The 20,227-nt window shown below is 41.9% G+C and overlaps 1 protein-coding gene across 4 annotated transcripts in view; it reads left to right on the top strand.

The window, feature by feature from the left end:
* The window catches only part of MYO7A (myosin VIIA), a 305,890-nt gene that overhangs the window by 222,738 nt on the left and 62,925 nt on the right, over nt 1–20,227 (top strand). For all 4 annotated transcript variants that reach the window (XM_073612854.1, XM_073612852.1, XM_073612851.1 and 1 more), the window contains 5 exons: nt 1,343–1,516; nt 4,385–4,612; nt 5,215–5,385; nt 14,631–14,748; nt 16,935–17,061. In XM_073612854.1, the coding sequence (XP_073468955.1) occupies nt 1,343–1,516; nt 4,385–4,612; nt 5,215–5,385; nt 14,631–14,748; nt 16,935–17,061 (818 nt within the window). The remainder of the gene's footprint in view (nt 1–1,342; nt 1,517–4,384; nt 4,613–5,214; nt 5,386–14,630; nt 14,749–16,934; nt 17,062–20,227) is intronic.

Below are 20,227 nucleotides of genomic sequence, written 5' to 3'. Positions count from 1 at the left end.
TGGAGAATTATGAAATCTGGAAATGCAGCGCACAATTCTCTTCTTCTTTAATGGGATAATAATGAAGCTGCTTTGCTGGTGATACTGATGGAGTTATTGCAAACAAATTTTCAAAGGCTTTTTTTTTTTCTTGTGATATCAAGAATAATATTATTATGTTTTTTTTTTTTTTTATTTGGGCAAGTTACCACAACACCATTATCCCGTAGTTTTTAAAATCAAAGATACAACTATGTTGGTGTCCCTTGTTAATTTTACATTGTATTTTTTTAAATGTAACTGCCTACTCCCAAACTGTCATTTGAAGTAAAACACATAGCCAAGTATTATTCTACACATTTTTTTTTATTGTGCATTAAAAAAAGAAAACAAATAAAATTAGACATGCTATCTGCCGATAGAACTTAACCAAAAAGTGTATTCTATGCATCCAAAAATATAGAAAATATACCAAATCAAATCATTATTCAACCAAAAAAATTATGCCAAAGCAATAACTTCAAGACCAATAATAAATAACACGTTATCTCCTCCGATTCCGCAACATGGCTGGTTGACGAACGGCCGTTCAGAAACAAACTGAAAAGTGTGAAATGAAAAGTGCGAATCAACACTCACCAAACTTCTACTAACACGAAATTAGCAGAAGGAGCCCAAAGGGTGGCGCTAAAGAGCTGAAAAACAACGTAGCATGTCACTATGCTCATAATTGTTGGCCAACAATTGTGCGTCCGTGTGTATGCAAGACAAGTTTGGGCCAACGCCCTTTGGACAAAATTCCGCGGTCTTGTTGGCCAACAATCCGATCCTGTGTACGAGGCTTAAGTGAACTCAAAAAGTGAGAGACATCAGGGTCTGTTTTCAAAGCTAAAGAGTCAGAATAAGAATAATATTTTTTTTTAAATAAAGTCTTGTGGCTGAAAATAAAGACCCTTGTCTATGTTTGAAGCCTAAATTGAACCTTTTTTTTCTCCTATCCAATGGGTTGATTTACGAAAACTGGAGAGTGCAAAATCTGGTTCAGCTGTGCATTGTAGTCCAATCAGCTTCTAACTTCAGCCTGTTCAATTAAGCTGATTGGTTTCTAGGCAGAGCTGGCCCAGATTTTGCACTCCCCAGTTTTAGTAAATGAACCCCATTGCTTCCTTAGGGGCCAATGCATGAAAACATTTATTGTTTCTTATAGTAACGATCAACCTTCTGATGTCATTGAAGATGATAATTAATCAATAATTCTGATTGGTTGTTCTTCGTGGCATATTTTTCATGCATATTCCCTGTAGTGTTTTTTTTTTTATTGTTTGCACTAATCTGCCATATTTCCTCTCCTATTCTTTCTCAGGCTACAAAGTCCAAAAAGCCCATCATGTTGCCGGTGACGTTCATGGATGGAACAACGAAAACGCTGCTCACTGACTCGGCCACCACAGCGAAGGAGCTCTGCAACGCACTGGCTGACAAAATCAGCCTGAAGGACCGCTTTGGCTTCTCATTGTATATAGCGTTGTTTGATAAGGTATAGAGCCGTTCAACCCATTCCCACCTGCATAGAAACATTCCTCAAAGCAAAGCCCTGTGCCCAGCTGATGATTGGGAATCAGTAAGGCCAGGTTCACATATGTGCAAAATAATTGGAGGCAGTTTTTAACGCATTTCAATTCACACGACATGTGAATGTGACGGGCTCTCAATGGAGCCGGTTCACACATGTCCAGGGCGGCCACGGTGAGCTTTCCAAAATGGTCCTGTACGTTTTTGGGTCCGGTTCAGTTGCAAATGCAGGCAAAAATTCGGACCTGAATCGCATCTGAACCGGTGAACGGAAAAGCACCGGACCCGGGCTGCAAACCGCAACCGCACATATGTGAACCCGGCCTAACAGTGGTCACCAATCATTTGATCATTATGTCGGGTATGCAAACTGAAGTATTCATTTTGAAAGAAGTTGTATTAGCTTGCAGAGACCCCTTTAGCCTCTAGATTGCAGTGTGCCTTTGTTCAATACTATACTCGTCTGACACAATTATAATATATGAAACTAAGGAATGAATTAAAGTGATATTACCACTTCAATACCGGGCACTTAGACACCCTCTCGCCCAGACCAATTTTCAGCTTTCAGTGCTGTCGCAGTTTGAATGACAATTGCGTGGTCATGCTACACTGTACCCAAACAAAATTTTTATCATTTTGTTCCAACAAATAGAGCTTTCTTTTGATGGTATTTGATCACCCCTGCGGTTTTTATTTTTTGCTAAACAAATAAAAAAAGACTGAAAATTTTGAAAAAAATAAAAGTTTTGCTTTTGTTTCTGTTAAAAAAAATTGTAAATAAGTAAGTTTTCTCTTTCACTGATGGGCACTGATAAAGCGGCACTGACAGGCACTGATATGGCAGCACCAATGAGGTGGCATCAATGAGCGGGCACTGACGGGCACTGACGATGGGCACTGATATGCGGCACTGATGGGCACTGGTAGGCGGCACTGATGGGTGGCACTGATATGCAGCACTGATGGGCATTGATAGGCGGCACTGATGGGCACTCATGGGTGGCACTGGGTGGCACTGGATGGCACTGATGGGCACTGATAGGCGACACTAATGCGCACTGAAAGGCGGCACTGCTGGGCACTGATATGTGGCACTGATGGGCACTGATACGCAGCACTGATATGCGGCACTGATAGGAATCCCTGGTGGCATTGGCAGTGGTAGGCATTGGAGTGGGCACAGATTGGCAGCTGCCTGGGCACATATTGGTATTTCCCTGGGGGTCTAGGGGGCATACCTGGTGGTCCAGTGTGGTGGCCATCCTGGTGGTCCTGGGCGGCTTCCCTGGTGGTCCTGGTTAGGATTCAAGGGGGGGCTGTGCTGATAAACAATCAGCACAGACCCCCCCTGTCAGGAGAGCAGCCGATCGGCTCTCCTCTACTAGCATCTGTCAGACGCAAGTGAGGAAAAGCTGATCACTGGCTCTTCCTATTTACATCGTGATCAGCCGTGATTGGACACGGCTGATCACGTGGTAAAGAGTCTCCGTCAGAGACTCTTTACCTAGATCGGTGTTGCGGGGTGTCAGACTGACACCCCGCAACAACGATCGCCGCAATGCGCGCAGCCAGGGGTGCGCAGTGGCTCGATATTCTGATCACGTCATATGACGTCCGGTCAGGAATATCAAACCACTTTTCCGCTGTCCTTTTGTAATAGGGCGGGCGGCAAGTGGTTAAACCCTAATTGAAACAAATCACCTACCTGGCCGTTTTTATTTTTTTTCTAATTTTTAGCTTTTTTATTTTTTTCTTGAACAACTCTTTTCCCATTTTAAAAGTGAAGGCTTGCATTGTTCTCTCTAGAAAAGGGGAGATTTAGGGGATATGATCAACATGTACAAATACATAAGTGGTCCATATAGCAAGGAGCTACAGTTCATTGGGGGAACAATGAATGCCAACATGTACTGTGACCAACTGAAGCAGAGCATGATCCCCTCCCTTCGGAGACTGGGCCGCAGGACAGTATTCCAACATGAAAAATCCTCAAAGACGACCACAGCCTTGCTAAGGAAGCTGAGGGTGAAGGTGATGGACTGGCCAAGCATGTCTCCAGACCTAAACCCTAATGAACATCTGTGGGACATCCTCAAACATAAGGTGGAGGAGCACAAGGTCTCGAACATCCACCAGCTCTGTGATTATCATGGAGGAGTGGAAGAGGACTCCAGTGACAACCTGTGAAGCTCTGGTGAACTCTAAGCCCAAGAGGGTTAAGGCAGTGCTGGAAAATAATGGTGGCCACACAAAATATTGACACATTGGGCCCAATTTGGACATTTTCACTTAGGTGTGTACTCACTTTTGTTGCCAACGGTTTAGACATTAATGGCTGTGTGTTGAGTTATTTTGAGGGGACAGAAAATTTACACTGTTATACAAGCTGTACACGCACTACTTTACATTGTAGCAAAGTGTCATTTCTTCAGTGTTGTCACATGAAAAGATAGAATAAAATATTTACAAAAATGTGAGGGGAAATAGAAAAAAACAATAGAAAAAATATAATAATAATAAATATATATATATATATATATATATATATATATATATATATATATATATATATATATATATATATATATTTATTTATATATTTATTATTATTATTATTATTATTATTATATTTTTTCTATTGTTGAACTAGATGGACTTGTGCCTTTTTTCAACCTAACTATGTAACAGATCCAATGATTCTCATTAATATTGAATCATTTACTTTGGTTTCATTTCTTAGGAGCATAATAATCAGTAAGGAATATATTTGATGTATTTGTCAGATATTTTGTGATGAAGAGGTCCTTACATTATGTTATCTGTTCACTAGGTGTCCTCTCTGGGCAGTGGGAATGATCATGTGATGGATGCTGTGTCTCAGTGTGAGCAGTACGCCAAGGAGCAGGGGGCACAGGAGCGCAATGCCCCATGGAGACTTTTTTTCAGGAAAGAGATATTTACCCCCTGGCATGATCCTACTGAGGACAATGTAGCCACCAACCTCATCTATCAGCAGATTGTCAGAGGGGTGAAATTTGGGGAGTATAGGTGTGACAAGGTGAGCTTAACATTGTTCAGCTTCCTTATCTGTTGTATTACATTTTGTAGTGTTTTGTATATATTTTCTTTATTGTATTTAGCATCTTGGCACCACTTAAAACTTTTAAATGTAATGTTAGTTTTATTTTTCATTAAAGTGTTACTAAACCCAGTAATATAAAAATTGTTAATCTGGACACCCAAGCTCCTCCACACCAAACCTATTTTTTATTTGAAGCTGGCTTTGTACACAGGTGTACAGTGGTGGTGGAACAGAAAAGGACCTTCACCAAATGGTTACGTCAAGTCTGGAAGCACACAATTGTCTAAAATGTTTTTTGTATGCTGTACCATTAACAGTACCCCTCAATGGAAACACTTTGACTTGAACTTGAATTTGGGGCTGTCAACATATTTTTGGCCATATAGTGTACATCCAGAGAGAGTCAAGGTCTAAATATCCATTTTATTATGTTTTACCCGACTAGGAACCATCTTTTCTGAATTCAAAATAAGGCTCCTGTTTGGTGACCCTTGAAAAGAATTCCTTTTCTACACTCTACAATTACTGCTGATGGATCTCCATGCCTCATGAAAATCAAAATCTCTTTTTTATTGCAGGAAGAAGATCTGGCAGAGCTGGCCTCCCAGCAGTACTTTGTGGACTACGGTTCTGAGCTGATCATGGAGAGACTGCTAAATCTTATCCCTTCCTACATCCCAGATCGAGAGATAACACCATCCAAGAATGTGGAGAAATGGGCTCAGTTCATAATCGCTGCACACAAAAAGGTACCATTGACGCATCTGTGTAGGAAAATACATTTCAATAGAATACTACTAGTTAACAATTCTAGTTGTAGATGCTTGTTTTTACCATTGGTGTACCTATTTGTTTTTAAACATATTTTTGTTGGTCGGGATCGTATGGAAAGAAGATGTTAAAGCTTCATATAGATCTGCAAATACAGATTCTGCAACTGTTTACTATTTGGTAGGCATGTGCAATTCGTTTCGTTCCAAATTCGTTTTTTAACGAATTTCGACAAATTCGTTAATTTGGGAATATCCGAATAACGAAAACCCGTTTAACAAATTTTTCCCGAATATTCGTAAATTCGATAAAATTGGACATTCATAAATTGGGGCATTCGTACATTAGCAAATTATGAATTCGTAAATTTGTAAATTCGAAAATTCGGAAATCTGAAATAATAGTTAACTAATAATAACTTAACTATTAGTAATTACTAGTAACTTTTAAATTATAGGTATTGTAATTTCCTTTCAAATTTGGCTGTTAGTGAACGTAGTGAATACAAATTTATCCGAAGTTATGAATGATCCGAAAAAATGGAATGGAACGTAATGAATTAATAATAATAAATAACAATAATAATAATAACAACGTTTTATTATTATTATTATTTATTATTAATTTGTTCCATTCCATTTGTTTAGATGCAGCATTCGTTTTGGATAATTCGTAACTTTGGATAAATTCGTATTTGTTACGTTCACTGACAGTCAAATTTGAAAGGAAATTACAATACCTATAATTTAATAGTTAGTTACTATTTCAGATTTTTGAATTTTTGGGTTTTTGGATTTTCAAACTTTGAATTTACAAATTTCCGAATTTTCTAATTTACAAATGTAGGATTTTACGAATTTACGAAATTACGAATGTACAAATGTAAAAATGTACGAATGTACGAATGAACGAATGAACGAATGTTCGAATTTACGAATGTATGAATGAACGCATTTACAAATTTACGAATGAACGAATTCACGAATCGCGATCATAACGAATGACCCGAAAAACGAAAAAAACAATAAACTAATGAAACGAAAACGAAAATGAACGAATTTTTTGGCTGTGCACATGTCTACTATTTGGCATTGCAGCGAACGGATCTTTCTTCCATAATCTGGGATTTAATTCATTGATCTATAAATTCGTAATTCGCAACCTTCTCTGTGATCTTTGTACTGCTTTAGTGATATAATTGGTGTTTATAAAATATATTTTTGTAAGAATTAGTTTGATACCAACTAAAAAAAAAAACTGGCTATTCTTTTAATTTCCAATCTATTCCATTCTGTTTTATTCTAATCCATGCTATTATTTTCTATAACACATTATATTATTTTATTTTCTATTATATTCTGTTGTATTCTTTTCTTTTCTATTATATTCTATACAGCAACCGAAGTAGGAATCCTCATCTTATTTACCTTACTGTATTTATTGCAATATCTTTCCATTTATAATTAATTTTCTAATTTGAATTAATTTTCAAATTTGAATTTGATTTCATTTTCGAATTCAAATTAATTTTCAAATTCAAATTCGGATAATTTGTTTAGTTTCAATTTGAATCTCCCTCCACTGAGTCTGGCTGCAATCATTTTAACTGTGGGCAGCTGAAGCTGCTGCCTGTTCACTTTCTGGATTTACACAGACACACAGAGGCACACCTCCCAGCTCTGCAGCTCTCCTTGACCCTCTCATGACTTACCCCCCCCTCCCTTCCTGGCAAACGCTCATGAGAGAGAGAGCTGTGTATGATGTCATAAGGCCTAGGCTTTTTTCCAGACAAGAAACAAGAAGTGGGCTGTATAAGGTATTTACTGGCAGAAAAAAAAAGTTTTACTATCCAAAGTTAAAACAACAATGGCAGAAGATTTAATAGATGGGAAGAAAAAATGACTGAAGTTCAACTTTAAGTGGTAAAACTGACCTCATTTACAGACCAAAGTTCATCCCTTTGGTCTAAAAGAACCAAAAGATACAATGTTTAGGCCTCATTCACACTGGACGTTAATATAACGTTATAAAAACGCCAGTAGCTTTGCAGTGAGTTTTTCAAAGTTTTTTTTAATGTGTTTGCAATAGCGTTTTTTAGCGTTTACTAGCGTTTTTCCACGTTAGCGGTTTTCTTTTTTTTTGGTTAAAAAAACATTATTTATTCAATAGATCAAAAAAGTTAAACTCTGGTGAGCTGCGCTTTTGATCGTTTATCGGCGTTCATCAGCGTTTTTTGACGTTAGAGCGTTTTTACAGCTGAAAACAGCTGGAAAAAACTGCTCTCAGAACCCACTAGATTTGGGGGTTTTTTTAAAGCCAAAAAACGCCCCAGCCAAAAACTGTTGATAACAGCCTATGTGTGCACAGACACATAGGATAACATGATGGGCAGTTTATTGACTGTAGAAAAAAAAACGTCTGAAGCCAAAAATAGCTGCTGTAAAAACATCCAAAAACGTCCAGTGTGCATGAGGCCTTAGGCTCCATGCGCACTGGATGTTAAAATAACATTGTAAAAACGCCAGTAGCTTTGCAGTGAGTCTTTCAACGTTTTTTTAACGTTTTTGCAATAGCGTTTATTAGCGGTTTTTAGCGTTTTTTTTTTTAAAGAATTTTTATTTATTTATTTTTTTCAATGGATCAAAACCTTTAAAAAATGCTGGTGAGACGCGTTTTTGAGTGTTTATCGACGTTTATCAGCGTTTGTGTGTGTTTAATGTTTTTAAGCAATTATTTGTGGTCAGAAAAACAGCTCCTGAACGAGATTTTAGGGCGTTCAGACAACAGCCCATAAATGCCACTGCTGATAAATGTCCATGTGTGCATGGACACATAGGATAACATAGAGGGGAGTTTATGGGCTGTTAAAAAAAAAACGCCCAGACTCCCACAAACGGCCGTTTATGAGCTTCAGTGTGCATGGAGCCTTATAGTTATCTCCGTCTAAGCAATGTTGTAATAAGCTTGGCAGGCTTTTTTTTTTTTTTTTTTTTTTTTTTTTTTACACGGAATCGAGGAAATGCTGTTTTAAGATCGGGAGGGGGGGATAGAACCGTGATCTCGATTCTTTAACGATTAATCGTGCAGCTCTAGTTTATATTAATGGGCAGCACAGTGGTGTAGTGGTTAGCACTTTCGCCTAGCAGCAAAAAGGGATGCTGGTTTGAATTTGGACCATGACACCATCTGCCTGGAGTTTGCATGTTCTCCCTGTGCCTGTGTGGGTGTCCTCCGGGTACTCCGGTTTCCTCCCACACTCTAAAGACATGCTGGTAAGTTAATTGGTTCCTGTCTAGATTGGCCCCAGTATATGTATAAGGCCGGGTTCACACTGGTGCGACAAAACAGCCCTCCTACTTTGGATCCGACTTTGCCCTTCGGTCTGGTATGGATTCTAAGGGGCACCCCCTACGCCGAAAAAACGGCGTATTGCTCCCAGGAATCCTTCCTTACTGCACAAACATCTATATGCAAAAGATCCCACTCTGAATAGTTTCTAATGCTGACTCTGATTAGTTGCTGCTACTAGGCCAGAGGTCTTCAGTACCTCTACCCGAAGGCCTAGTAGTTTAATAGCATGTGCTGAACGGTGGACTGCTGTTCCCAGCTAGTCCAGCTTGCAAATCCTGCACCCTCGGGCCGCATCGATTTGACACCATTCCCCACAGTCTCTCCTCTGATCCAGGACTCCTCATCAATGACTGTGTAATAATGAGGACTTCATCCATGACCGTGTAAGGACGAAGTTCCATTACAGACTTCCTGGCATGTCTCCACATCCAGCCCTCCACTGTGGTACACTCACCGACCTTTCTCTGCCCTGAGTCCATGATGGAGAACTTTACTAGACCGTACGTTCCGACAGCTTCTCCTGCCCCTCTGCTCTAGGAACTCCTCATCAATGGCCGTGTAATGACGAGTACTTCATCCATGACTGTGTAAGGGTGAAACTCCCTCACAGCTCTCCTGGGCCTCCTCCCGTGATCGGCGCACCCCCCGATGGGGGTGCCCTCCTGCTGCTGTCTAGTACTCCATTCTCCACTTCTCCCGGCCGACAACTCCTCCCAGTGGCCTGTTACCTCAGCTTATATTGGAGGCCTGCCCCCTGCCAATTCCAGTTGGTCAGGGCTCCTCACATGAGCTGCCTGCCACTCCAGTCCTAGACCCTGCCCCTCTTCCAGAACATTCTCACTGGAAGCAGGGGAGGCGCCTCAGAACTAATGTACAGGTGGACACACCCACTGCTAAACTAACCACTCCCTGCCCCCAGATCTAAACAAGCAGGCCTAGTCTAAAGCATAGGCCTGCCTAAATTTACCTGCACTGGCAGTTCCTAACCAACAAATCCTCACTCTAGCACCTACCTATGATAGAGGGTGCTACACAGATAAGGCACCAAGTGAGTTTAATTACCACCTTAATCAGCCACAGAACCTGTCTAATTAATATGTGTTAGGTTTTAAAGGGATGAGGTGGCAACCCTAGTCACAGTGCTTCTTCCATGTTGGGTGAAGACAGTGAATTGTGATTGGACTTTACCAGCGGCAGCTACTGATGACCGAATAAAAGGGGATGGGTGGCGGCAGCAAGCGACCACCTAAAAAGGCTCTGTGCACCTAGGAAATTAAGGCCCCAAGACCCAGTAGGAGAGAGGCCTCGACCCAAGGGTTGAGAACCACTGCTTTAGGAAATATCCCAAATCATTTGCTTAGTTAATACGTCTCTTAATTCAGTATAAAAAGTCAAGCGTATTTAAAGTGGAGTTCCACTCATAAGATTAAGTTTGCATTATTCAGCAGCGTTAAAAACAATCAACAGCATGTGGAAAAAAATTTCACCTTTTCATGTCTGTTGCTAAGGGGTCCCTCGTAATCTGCCTCTTCCTCTCCCGCGCGTCTGACGTCATTTCCCACTTCCGACGCCGCCGCCTGTTGTGATGGCAACGTCAGAAGTGTACAGCGCTGCGAGCCGTACATACAGCGCATGCGAGAGAACGGGCGGTGCATGCTGGTCGCTCAGCTCCACCAGAGCCCCGGAAGATAGTGCTTGTGGGCTTCACATGCCCACAAGCAAGATGTTGATAGCCAGGAACAAGGATTAAAATACTGTAGACATTGCTAAATTAAATCGGCAATTGAGCACCGTTTAAACAGAGACACGTGAGTGCTAGTAATAACTTTTTAAATATTAAGTTTTTCATCCAAAAAAAAAAATGTTTTCACAGTTGGAACTCCGCTTTAAAAGAAAAGAGAATATATAGTCACTAAAATACTTTTCTTGCCATTACTTTTTTTTCTTGTGTGGATGTGCTCCTGACATCCTGTAATTCTTCCAGGTTTTCCCATTTAGTCAGGTTGAGATAACAACTACTTTTTTTTTTTTATTGATGTTTCACAGAATAAAACAATAATGCCGGTGGCATCCATATCTCATAAAGTACATGGTTAAATAACAACAGTAAAACATCCGTTCCAATATAAGTATAGTTTCTCAACAAACATCAGTTTAGGCATTATCAAAATCTATGAAAAGAATAACGTAATCTTAATGAATCTTATAGTGTATACATCGAATCATATAGGGAACATACAGAGCATCAAAACCTAAGTATGTATTATAATCTGCATGAGTCTAACCTTGATACCTATGCCAAGGTCTACTCAGGGCTTTTTTTCAGCGGGAACGCGAGGGGAACACTGTTCCAGCACCTCTTGGACTGACTGTATGTAATGGCAATGGGTGCTGGGGTGTGCTGCAGGGTATTGATGCTCACTGCTGGGGATCTATTTTTGCAAGGGGGTCTATTGTTGCTGGGGAGGTCTATTGCTGCTGGTGGGGACCTATTGTTGCTGGGGGGGTCTTATGTTGCTGGGGGGGTCAGTTGTTGCTGAAAGAGATCTACTGTTGGGGGAGGGATCTATTGTTGATGGCAGCCAGACAGACTGTTAATGCTGGCTGTGCGGAGATCTGTTGATGCTGCCAGGAGTCTATTGTTGCTGGCGGGGAAATTTTGTTGTGGTTGGTCCATTGTTGTTAGGGGGGATCTATTGTTGCTGGCTGCAGGGGATCTATTTTACTGCTTTTCTTGATATCATTACCAAATTACATACAAATTACTTAGCACCTCAAAATGATACTTGGTTCTATATTGTCTAAAAGGGACGGTACTGGGAGGTGGGTAGGGGCGGAGAAAAGGGGTGACTCGGAAAGGGGGAGTTCCTGCACCTATTGTCTGAGAAAAAAAGCCCTGGGTCTACCATGTTCAAGCAAAACCACTCTGTAGAGCATTTGATGGTACGTCACCCCGCTCCATATTGCAGTATAGTATTTTCTACATTTATTTAAGTTTCAATGTCACCAGAGACTGAAGTGATCCATTCTGACCATAGCATCTCAAATTTTTTAGGGCAACCCCTAGAGGCATACGTTAGTTTGAACAACGGTAGTGCTCTATTGATCAAGTCCACCCAAAATTGAACAGAAAGGAGTAAAGGGTTTTTCCATTTGAGTGCTAGGGCTTTCTTAGCATTAAAAAACACAATATTCAACAGGGTCTTTTTATTACAAGATAGAGGTATACGAGCGTTTCGCAAGGCAAGCTATAATTTTTTTTTAAATCCTGGCTTGATTTGCGAGCGCTGTCTTGCAAGACGAGCGGGACTCAAGCCGCTGGTGTATGTTTTACCGTATGTGGCTAGAGGTCTGGGGGTGCTGGAGAACTCAGAGAGGCTTGGAGATGGAGTCGGAGTCGGGAGTCGGGAGTCGGAGACACTCCCAGGTGGGTGGGGCGGGCGTAACGTGCGAGTGTCTCCAAGTGTCTTTTGAGTGTCTCCGAGCATCACCAGCACCCCCGCACCTCTGGCCACATACAGTACTGCATACAACAGCAGTGGTTGTGAAACGAATCATCTGAGTTTCCATTATTTCTTATGGGGAAACTCGCTTTGATATATATGAGCACTTTGGATTACAAGCAACTAATTATGGTTGTAATCCAAGGTATTACTGCAGTCCCCCACCTAAGTGTGACAGCCATGGCATTCTGGGGAATCCGCTCTACCCATCTTATACATATAAGTTGGGGTATAGTAAATTCTATGCAAGAAGTTGAATTGTATAATTGTATCCCTAGCAGATATCACAGATGGTAATAGAGCCCCCACTACCTCAGACCATGTTTCATCTGTTAGGGTCGGGATGTCAGATGTCCATTGTCTAGCTATTTTCTCCATCCACTTGGGAGAAGAGAATAATATCTAGATATAAGTTTAGAATGGTCATTCTCAAATAACAATTTCTCCAATCTAGAGTGGGAAAGTAATGCCTCCGTCAAACCAAACTGAGCCGCTACCGCATGTCTCAATTGCAAGTATTCATAAAAGTACTTGTTCGGAAATCTGATATTCCAGCTGGAGATCCCTAAACATTTTAAAGACACCATCAGAAAGCAGTTGGTGAGTATATTTCATTCCATAGCTAGCCCGTCGCGCCCCTCAGGGATCTTATATACTTCAGCTAATTTGATTGAACCAGAGAGGAGCATTCGGTGATGTGCTCAAGGAGGAGACCCTTATTTTCCTATTGCATAGATGGAAATTTTATGGGAAAGTTTAAGTATACCTGCTCTGTCTTCAGGATATGGGCCATTTCTATTTAGTACAATGCTTTGTAGGCATAAACCAGATCGGCTGGAGCATCCACCAAAGCAATATCTAGATCTAGAAAAAAACACCAATGTATATGCGTCAATTGGTCTGCTAAATAACAGCATTGAAGATTTGGTAAGGCCAGGCCTTCTTCTATGACGGGTAAATACAATGTCTCTAGTGAGATCCTAGGTGGTCCAGTTCCCCAGAGAAACAAGGTGATTATCCATTTTACTTCTGTAAATAGTTTTTTGGGGATATAAATTGGGGCATGCCATAATATATAAAGAAATCTGGGTAGATATATCATTTTGAATATGTTCGGCCTAAAAGATTAAGAGGTAACTTAGAGCAAGTCTGCAAGTTGGTTTTCAGATGAGCCACCAGAGGGGGTAAGATTATTGGAAATATAGATACTTAATAATAATTGAATCTCCACCTAAATACCGGAATTTGGAGACTACTTGCAGGGGGACGTCCGGGGGCATCGTATGGGACAAATAAGGGGTCTAGAGAGAAGACAATTGATTTACTCCAATTGACTTTAAATCCCGAATAGGTGCCAAAACTTGAAATTATACTTAGTGCTTCATTTAAAGACTCACCGTCATCTGCCAAGTACAGCAGCATATCGTTCGCATACAAGGAGGTTTTGTCCTCTACGGGGTTTAACCAGCATCCTTTAACTGCCTGGTCTGCCCTAACCAGTGCCGCCAGTGGTTCTATAGCTATGACAAACAGCAGGGGTGACAATGGGCACCCCTGTCGTGTGCCCTGGTCTATCTCAAAGGTATTAGTTATAATATTGTTCACTCTTACATGAGCCATGAGGCTAGCATAAAATAATTTTACCCAAGCTATAAAATTAGGTCCAAAACCCAACCGCACAAGGACTGGCATTAGATAAGGCCACCCAATAGAGTCAAAGGCCTAATGGGTGTCCAAGGAGACCACAATTCGGGTGTCTGGTTCAGGTCCTACAGACTGGAGGATCATAAACAATCTGCGCAGATTAATAGCCGACGATCTCATTGGTATAAAACTGGTCTGGTCTGGGTCAGGGATGGAAGCTATCACCTTATTAAGTCTTCTAGCAAGGAGTTTGGCCAGTATTTTGGCATCAGCATTAATTAGCGATATATAGCAATAGGACTCACAAAAGTTGTGGTGCTTGTGTGGTTTAGGAATCAGAACAATCAAAGCCTTTCTGAGAGAGTCTGGGAGTATACCCCTATCCAAAGCATCTTTGTATACCTCTAATAACTTTTGTGCAAAGAATTCCTTATAAGTGCAAAACCATTCTACCGGATATCCATCCAACCCCGGGGTTTTGTTAGGAAGAAGAGTGTGCATCGCCGCTTCTATTTCTGGTACAGATATAGGGAGATCTAGTTCTGCTGTTGCTTCCTGGGTCAACACAGTAAGTGGGATCTTTTCTAAATATCTCTGGACCTCTTCTGTTTCGTAACTCACAGAGGAGGAGTATAGAGTGGAGTAGAAGAGATAACTACTTCTTAATCCACGTAAAAAGGAACTTCTTCTTGAGCAACTCATGTATGTTTGTTTTATCTTTGTAGGGCATATATGCACAGAAGAGATCCGATGCCCAGAAGGTGAAGGAGAACGTGGTGGATTTTGCCAGATTTAAGTGGCCTTTGCTATTCTCTAGATTCTATGAGGCGTTCAAGTTCTCAGGTATATTGTATGTGAATTTACAGTGAACATATTGCACTCTTTGTGTAATTTCCCTGTGTGTAGCCTTTCCCAACCTCTTTACCCCAGAGGAAATAATTTTAGGAAACCCTTGCTAAATTGAATTCATGGGGGGACAGTGAAAAGAACTCTCTTTATATTGGGGACCATGCCACTCCAACCGACAGCGATGGTCACACTGCCACCCTTATTGAAAGCTAAAAGAATCATTGGTGTCATGCTGCTGGCTCTGCCAAGCTGCAATGGTCCTGGAATTATGGAGCAATCATCAGATGGGAGGTCGATTAAACACAGCTCAAGGAAACTCTAGCAACCTCTGGAGGAAGACTAGTTGAAAACAGTTGGGCTAGTATGCAGCTGTAGGCACAGCTGACCTCTGCACTGGAGAGAATAATAATCTACTCAGACAGTATTATACACCTTGGACATATTTATTGGATTTCTCTGAAATGAGGGAGTATGTTGAAGGGGTGGTTGTTATTCCAAAAAACACTGCTCTTGGTGGAAGGATTGTTTTTAAAGATGGGAGTGGGGGAACCCTTAGGATCTAATTATGATATGGGAAGCTATAATTAAAATATACGTGGATGCAAAACAAAAATGTAATTCAAACTGTAAGATGTTAATAAAAAACTAAAAAAGTAAATCTGACATTTTTCTAAATTATATCTGCAAATTTCAATAAAATAATACCTTGTATTCCTGCCATGAGGGTCCTTGTTGAACAACATTCCCTATCTTCCAGTCAGGCTCCTTGCAAAGGAGTCTACAAGAAGCCATTTCAATGTACATTATTTTGGAAGGGTGATGTCCACAATTCCCTCAGCCACCCAGTGCACTCCTCCTGATTGTCTGAGACAGAGCAGTAGCATTGGCTCCCGTGGCTGTCAATCAAAGTCAGTCAGCCAATTAGGGGAGAGAGGGGGCGAGGCCAGGTCAGGGCTCTGTGTCTGAATGGATACACGGAGCTCTGACTTGGCTTGGGTGACCCCTGTAGCAAGCTGTTGGCTGAGGGGCACTCAAAGGAGGGAGGGGCTAGGAGCAGGAAAGAGGGACCCGAGAGGAGGAGGATCCGGGTTGCTCTGTGCAAAACCAACTGGTAATTGTTATTTAAAAACAAAAACAAAAAAAATGAGCCTTTACAATCACTTTAATATTCAAAGCATATTCCCCCATCCATCTCTCCATGTTTTTTTTTGCAAAGAAATAACTTTGAAAAAAACCCCTAGCATTTCTGGCCCTGGCCATCTGGAGTAAGTCCAGATAATTACTGTTGCATTTACTTCCTGGAACCCACCTGCCCTTAGCTCAGGCATGCAGGCAGGAGGGTGTGCTTAGCTGAGAGAGACCTTCCTGAAGACTCCTGGGATGTATGACTTAAAGCGGGGGTTCACCCACACCGCCAAAAAAAAAAAATATTAAAAGCCAGCAGCTACAAATACTGCAGCTGCTGACTTTTAATACATGCCCACTCACCTGTCCCAGGGTCCAGCGATGTCGGCAGGGGACGCCGAGAACCCGCTCGGTTCTCGGCAGCTGCCGCCGCCATCCTAGGTGAGAGGATCAGGAAGGGAAGCGTTGCGGCTTCACTTCCCGGTTCCCTACTGCGCATGCGCAAGTCGCGCTGCGCGTCCCTAGTGGTCCCCGCTCTCTCCTGGGAGCTGTGTGTTCCCAGCAGACAGCGCGGTCGGGATGGGAAGAGGCATAGACCCCCATGGGAGTCTATGCCGGAAGTGGGTGCAAATACCTGTCTTAGACAGGTATCTGCACCCCCCTCCCCCCTGAAAGGTGCCAAATGTGACACCGGAGGGGGGGAGGGTTCCGAAAAGCGGAAGTTCCATTTTTGTGTGGAACTCCGCTTTAATTTGCATAGGCCTGGAAACCAGGAAGTAACTAAAGAAATGTAAAAAAGTTTAAATCAAGTAAACATGATATATTTTCCTATCCATTTTCTAATGCTAGCAGCATAAGGATTAAAAATAGTCAAAATGTTGATTGAGACTAGAGAGTGAAGTTCCACTTTAATGGAGAAAGGCCCCCTTTATATTGGTGGTCAATGGGAGTTTGACACTTATATATATTTTTAAAGCTATAAAGTCTGGCCCCTTTTTAAAGTCTGCTGTTTCTACTGATTGTAGATACATAATCTCTTTGCTTTGTCTTCCCAGGACCGAGTCTACCGAAGAATGATGTGATTGTCGCCGTTAACTGGACCGGGGTCTACTTTGTGGACGAGCAGGAGCAAGTTCTTCTAGAACTTTCCTTCCCTGAGATCACCGCTGTATCCAGCAGCAGGTATTTGGTCTGGGGATAGCTGTGAACCTATAGACATCTTTAGACATTGTTAGGAATACCTGGGTCATGAACATACTGTAAATCTGGTGATCTTGTGATGTAGATTCCCTGGGGCTTACACCAATATCTGTGTTACCTTTTGGTTTGAGGGACCTCTTAGGAGGAGCCACGTAAAGGAGAGAGATCAACGGAACCCATGTGAAAGGCTGCAGTGGCACACCTTTAGTTTAGTATGATACATTGTGACGTAAACTGCCTGCTTGGCATAAATGTGTATTGTATATATTGATGAGTTTTTGGCCCTTCTGGTCCTCCACATCAAGGAGCTGTCATCTGGATCCAGAACAACCAAACGGTGTCTTTTTGGACAGAAATTTGCATAGACATGCATGCTCCAGTGATGGCGAACCTTGGCACCTCAGATGTTTTGGAACGACTTTTCCCATGATGCTCATGCACTTTGCAGTGTAGTTGAGCATCATGGGAATTGCAGTTCCAAAACATCTGGGGTGCCAAGGTTCGCCATCACTGCACTAAGCAGACGCTTTGGTGTCATAATTATCGTGAGGCAGGGGAGAAGCAATAGTGATTGTTCATGAAGGTCCAAAAATTAACTGTTCTTCTAAAAGTGATTGGCCAGGATATCCGATAGTCATAAGTAGAATACAGATAATAACCTATAGGTATGTTTAGGGAGAGGTAGGCATTTTCTTCTGCTGATTCTTTAGACCCAGGCTTGGCAAGCTGTCGATCCTGATCTACCAGTCGACCGTGGGCAGCTGACAGGTAGACCGGGAACACGGCCCTGTATTGCCAGTCCTTTCCCACTCAGGAGCAAACCACCCCCCACCCCCCCTCACTGCAGAGCGGAGAGCGGGACATATCACAGCACTGGCTGTAGGGCGGGAGCTGCCAGAGTTAACTGTTCACATTAACCAACAGGTGATTGGTTGCTAGGAAGCTGGGGAGTCCTAGCAAACAATCACCAGCTCTTGTTCATGTGAAAAGTTAACTCGCGCTCCCGCCCTACATCCAGTACTGTGACACCTCCCACTTTCACAGTGTACACCACTGTAAGGTAGGAGACTGCTACCTACACTGTGTGTGTGTGTGTGTGGGGGGGGGGGGGTTGAAGGGGACAGATGACACTGGTTTAGGGGGTGCACAGGACACTGCTATAGGGGGGGGAGCAGAGGACACTACAGGGAGGGGTGCTGTGAAGAGCAGGACACTGCTATGAAAAGGGGGGGCACAGGACATTTCAGTGGGGGGGGGGATGTGATGTGAAGGGGACATAGGGGACGAGGACACTACATTTATGGGGGGAGGTGATGGGGTGATGTGAAGGGGGAAAGAAGACACTGCTTTGGCAGGGCACAGGACACTGCTATAGGGGGAGGGGCAGGCAGTGAACACAACAGTGGGGGGGTAATGAGAAGGGGGGGGCAGAGGGCACTACATGGGGGGGTTTAAAAGGGGCAGAGGACATGATGGGGGATGATGTAAAGGGGGGCACAGGACACTGCTTTGAGGTGGGACACAGGACATTGTTATGAGGGGGGCAGAGGACATTGCAATGGGGGTGATGTGAAGGGGGGCAGAGGACACTGCTATGGGGGGGATTAGAGGACACTACAGTGGGGGGGTTATGTGAAGGGGGCATGACACTGGTATGTGGAGGAAGAAGACATTACTGTATTAAGAGGGGGGCAGAGAAAACTACTGTGTGGGGGTGGGGGTGGGGGGTGATGTGAAGGGGAGCAAAGGGCAAAACTGTCAGTGGGGGAGGGCACAGAACACGATGCTGTGTTTTTTATTTGGGGCTTGATAGATATTTTTTACTTTTTTTTTTTTTTAATGGTGTCTCCTCTCCCCCTGTCTTTTCCTTACCATTGATTTCCTCCATGTTGTCCAGGTAGATCTCAACCTCTGAAAGGTTGCCTACCCTTGCTTTAGGTTTAAAAGGTTATACAAAGGGCCAATATAAATGTCCTAATACCTGTGCTAGATAGATAGATAGATAGATAGATAGATAGATAGATAGATAGATAGATAGATAGATAGATAGATAGATAGATAGATAGATAGATAGATAGATAGATAGATATAGCTATAGCTATATCTATAGATATAGCTATAGCTATATCTATAGCTATAGATATAGATATATCTATATATAGATATAGATATATCTATATATCTATATATATGAGTTGCCAATACTAATTTATATATCTATATATATCTAAATATATAGATATATATATATATATGAGATGCCGATACTAATTAGTTTTTTTTATGTGCAGGTGGGTTGATAGGAGGTTGATGTTTTGATCCTAGCTTCACCTGGCTTCAGTAACTCAAAGTAGAACTACAGGCAAAACTTTTTTTTTTTAAGTTGGATAGAGTAAAGGGAGCATTATAACCCCTTATGGGATTTTTTTTTTTTTTTTTGCCATCTGTGTCCCATTGGGGAAATTTCCCTTCACTTCCTGTCCCATAGCCAAAACAGGAAGTGAGTGGAAATCCCTGGTTTTCACCACGGTCAACAGAACTAGTGTCCCCCATTGGAAGATTCTCCTCCATTTCTGTTCTGGGGACAACCCGAAGTTTGGAATTTACTTTCACTTTTGAAGATAACAGTAAACAGGACAAATAGATTAAACCCCCCCTAACAGGGGCACATACAGTTATAAAGACCTGACAGGTAATGTAGTCCCTCTCCACTCTTTCTGAAACTAAAAATAAAGTTTTACCTTTAGTTATACTTTAAACAAGTCTACATAAATACATTCCATACATGTTACAATATACTGCATATGATCAGTATAATTTTTCAGAAAAGCTAGACTTTTTATAATTAAAAAATCTTTTTATCATTAAAAATCCTTGAGCTCCCGTCAATGACTTTGCCTAGACTGCAATGATGTCATAAGTCTGCTGCAGGCAGGAGAAAGCTTTTTTGCATTGAAGTCAATGGTGCGATCATGGTTATAAGTCACTGGGGGGGGGGGTTTTGCATTGAAGTCAATGGGATGCAAGTTTGTATTGAAATCAATGGGACGCGAGTTTGCATCAAAGTCACTAGGGGGCAATTTTTGCTATGAAGTCAATGGGACTTGATTTTGCATTGAAGTCACTAAGGGACATTTTTGCATTGAAG

The sequence above is a fragment of the Aquarana catesbeiana genome, linkage group LG02 (assembly GCF_042186555.1).
Source record: "Aquarana catesbeiana isolate 2022-GZ linkage group LG02, ASM4218655v1, whole genome shotgun sequence".
Taxonomy (NCBI): domain Eukaryota; kingdom Metazoa; phylum Chordata; class Amphibia; order Anura; family Ranidae; genus Aquarana; species Aquarana catesbeiana.
Note: the sequence above shows the minus strand (reverse complement) of the source record. Positions and strands in the feature narration are given on the sequence as shown.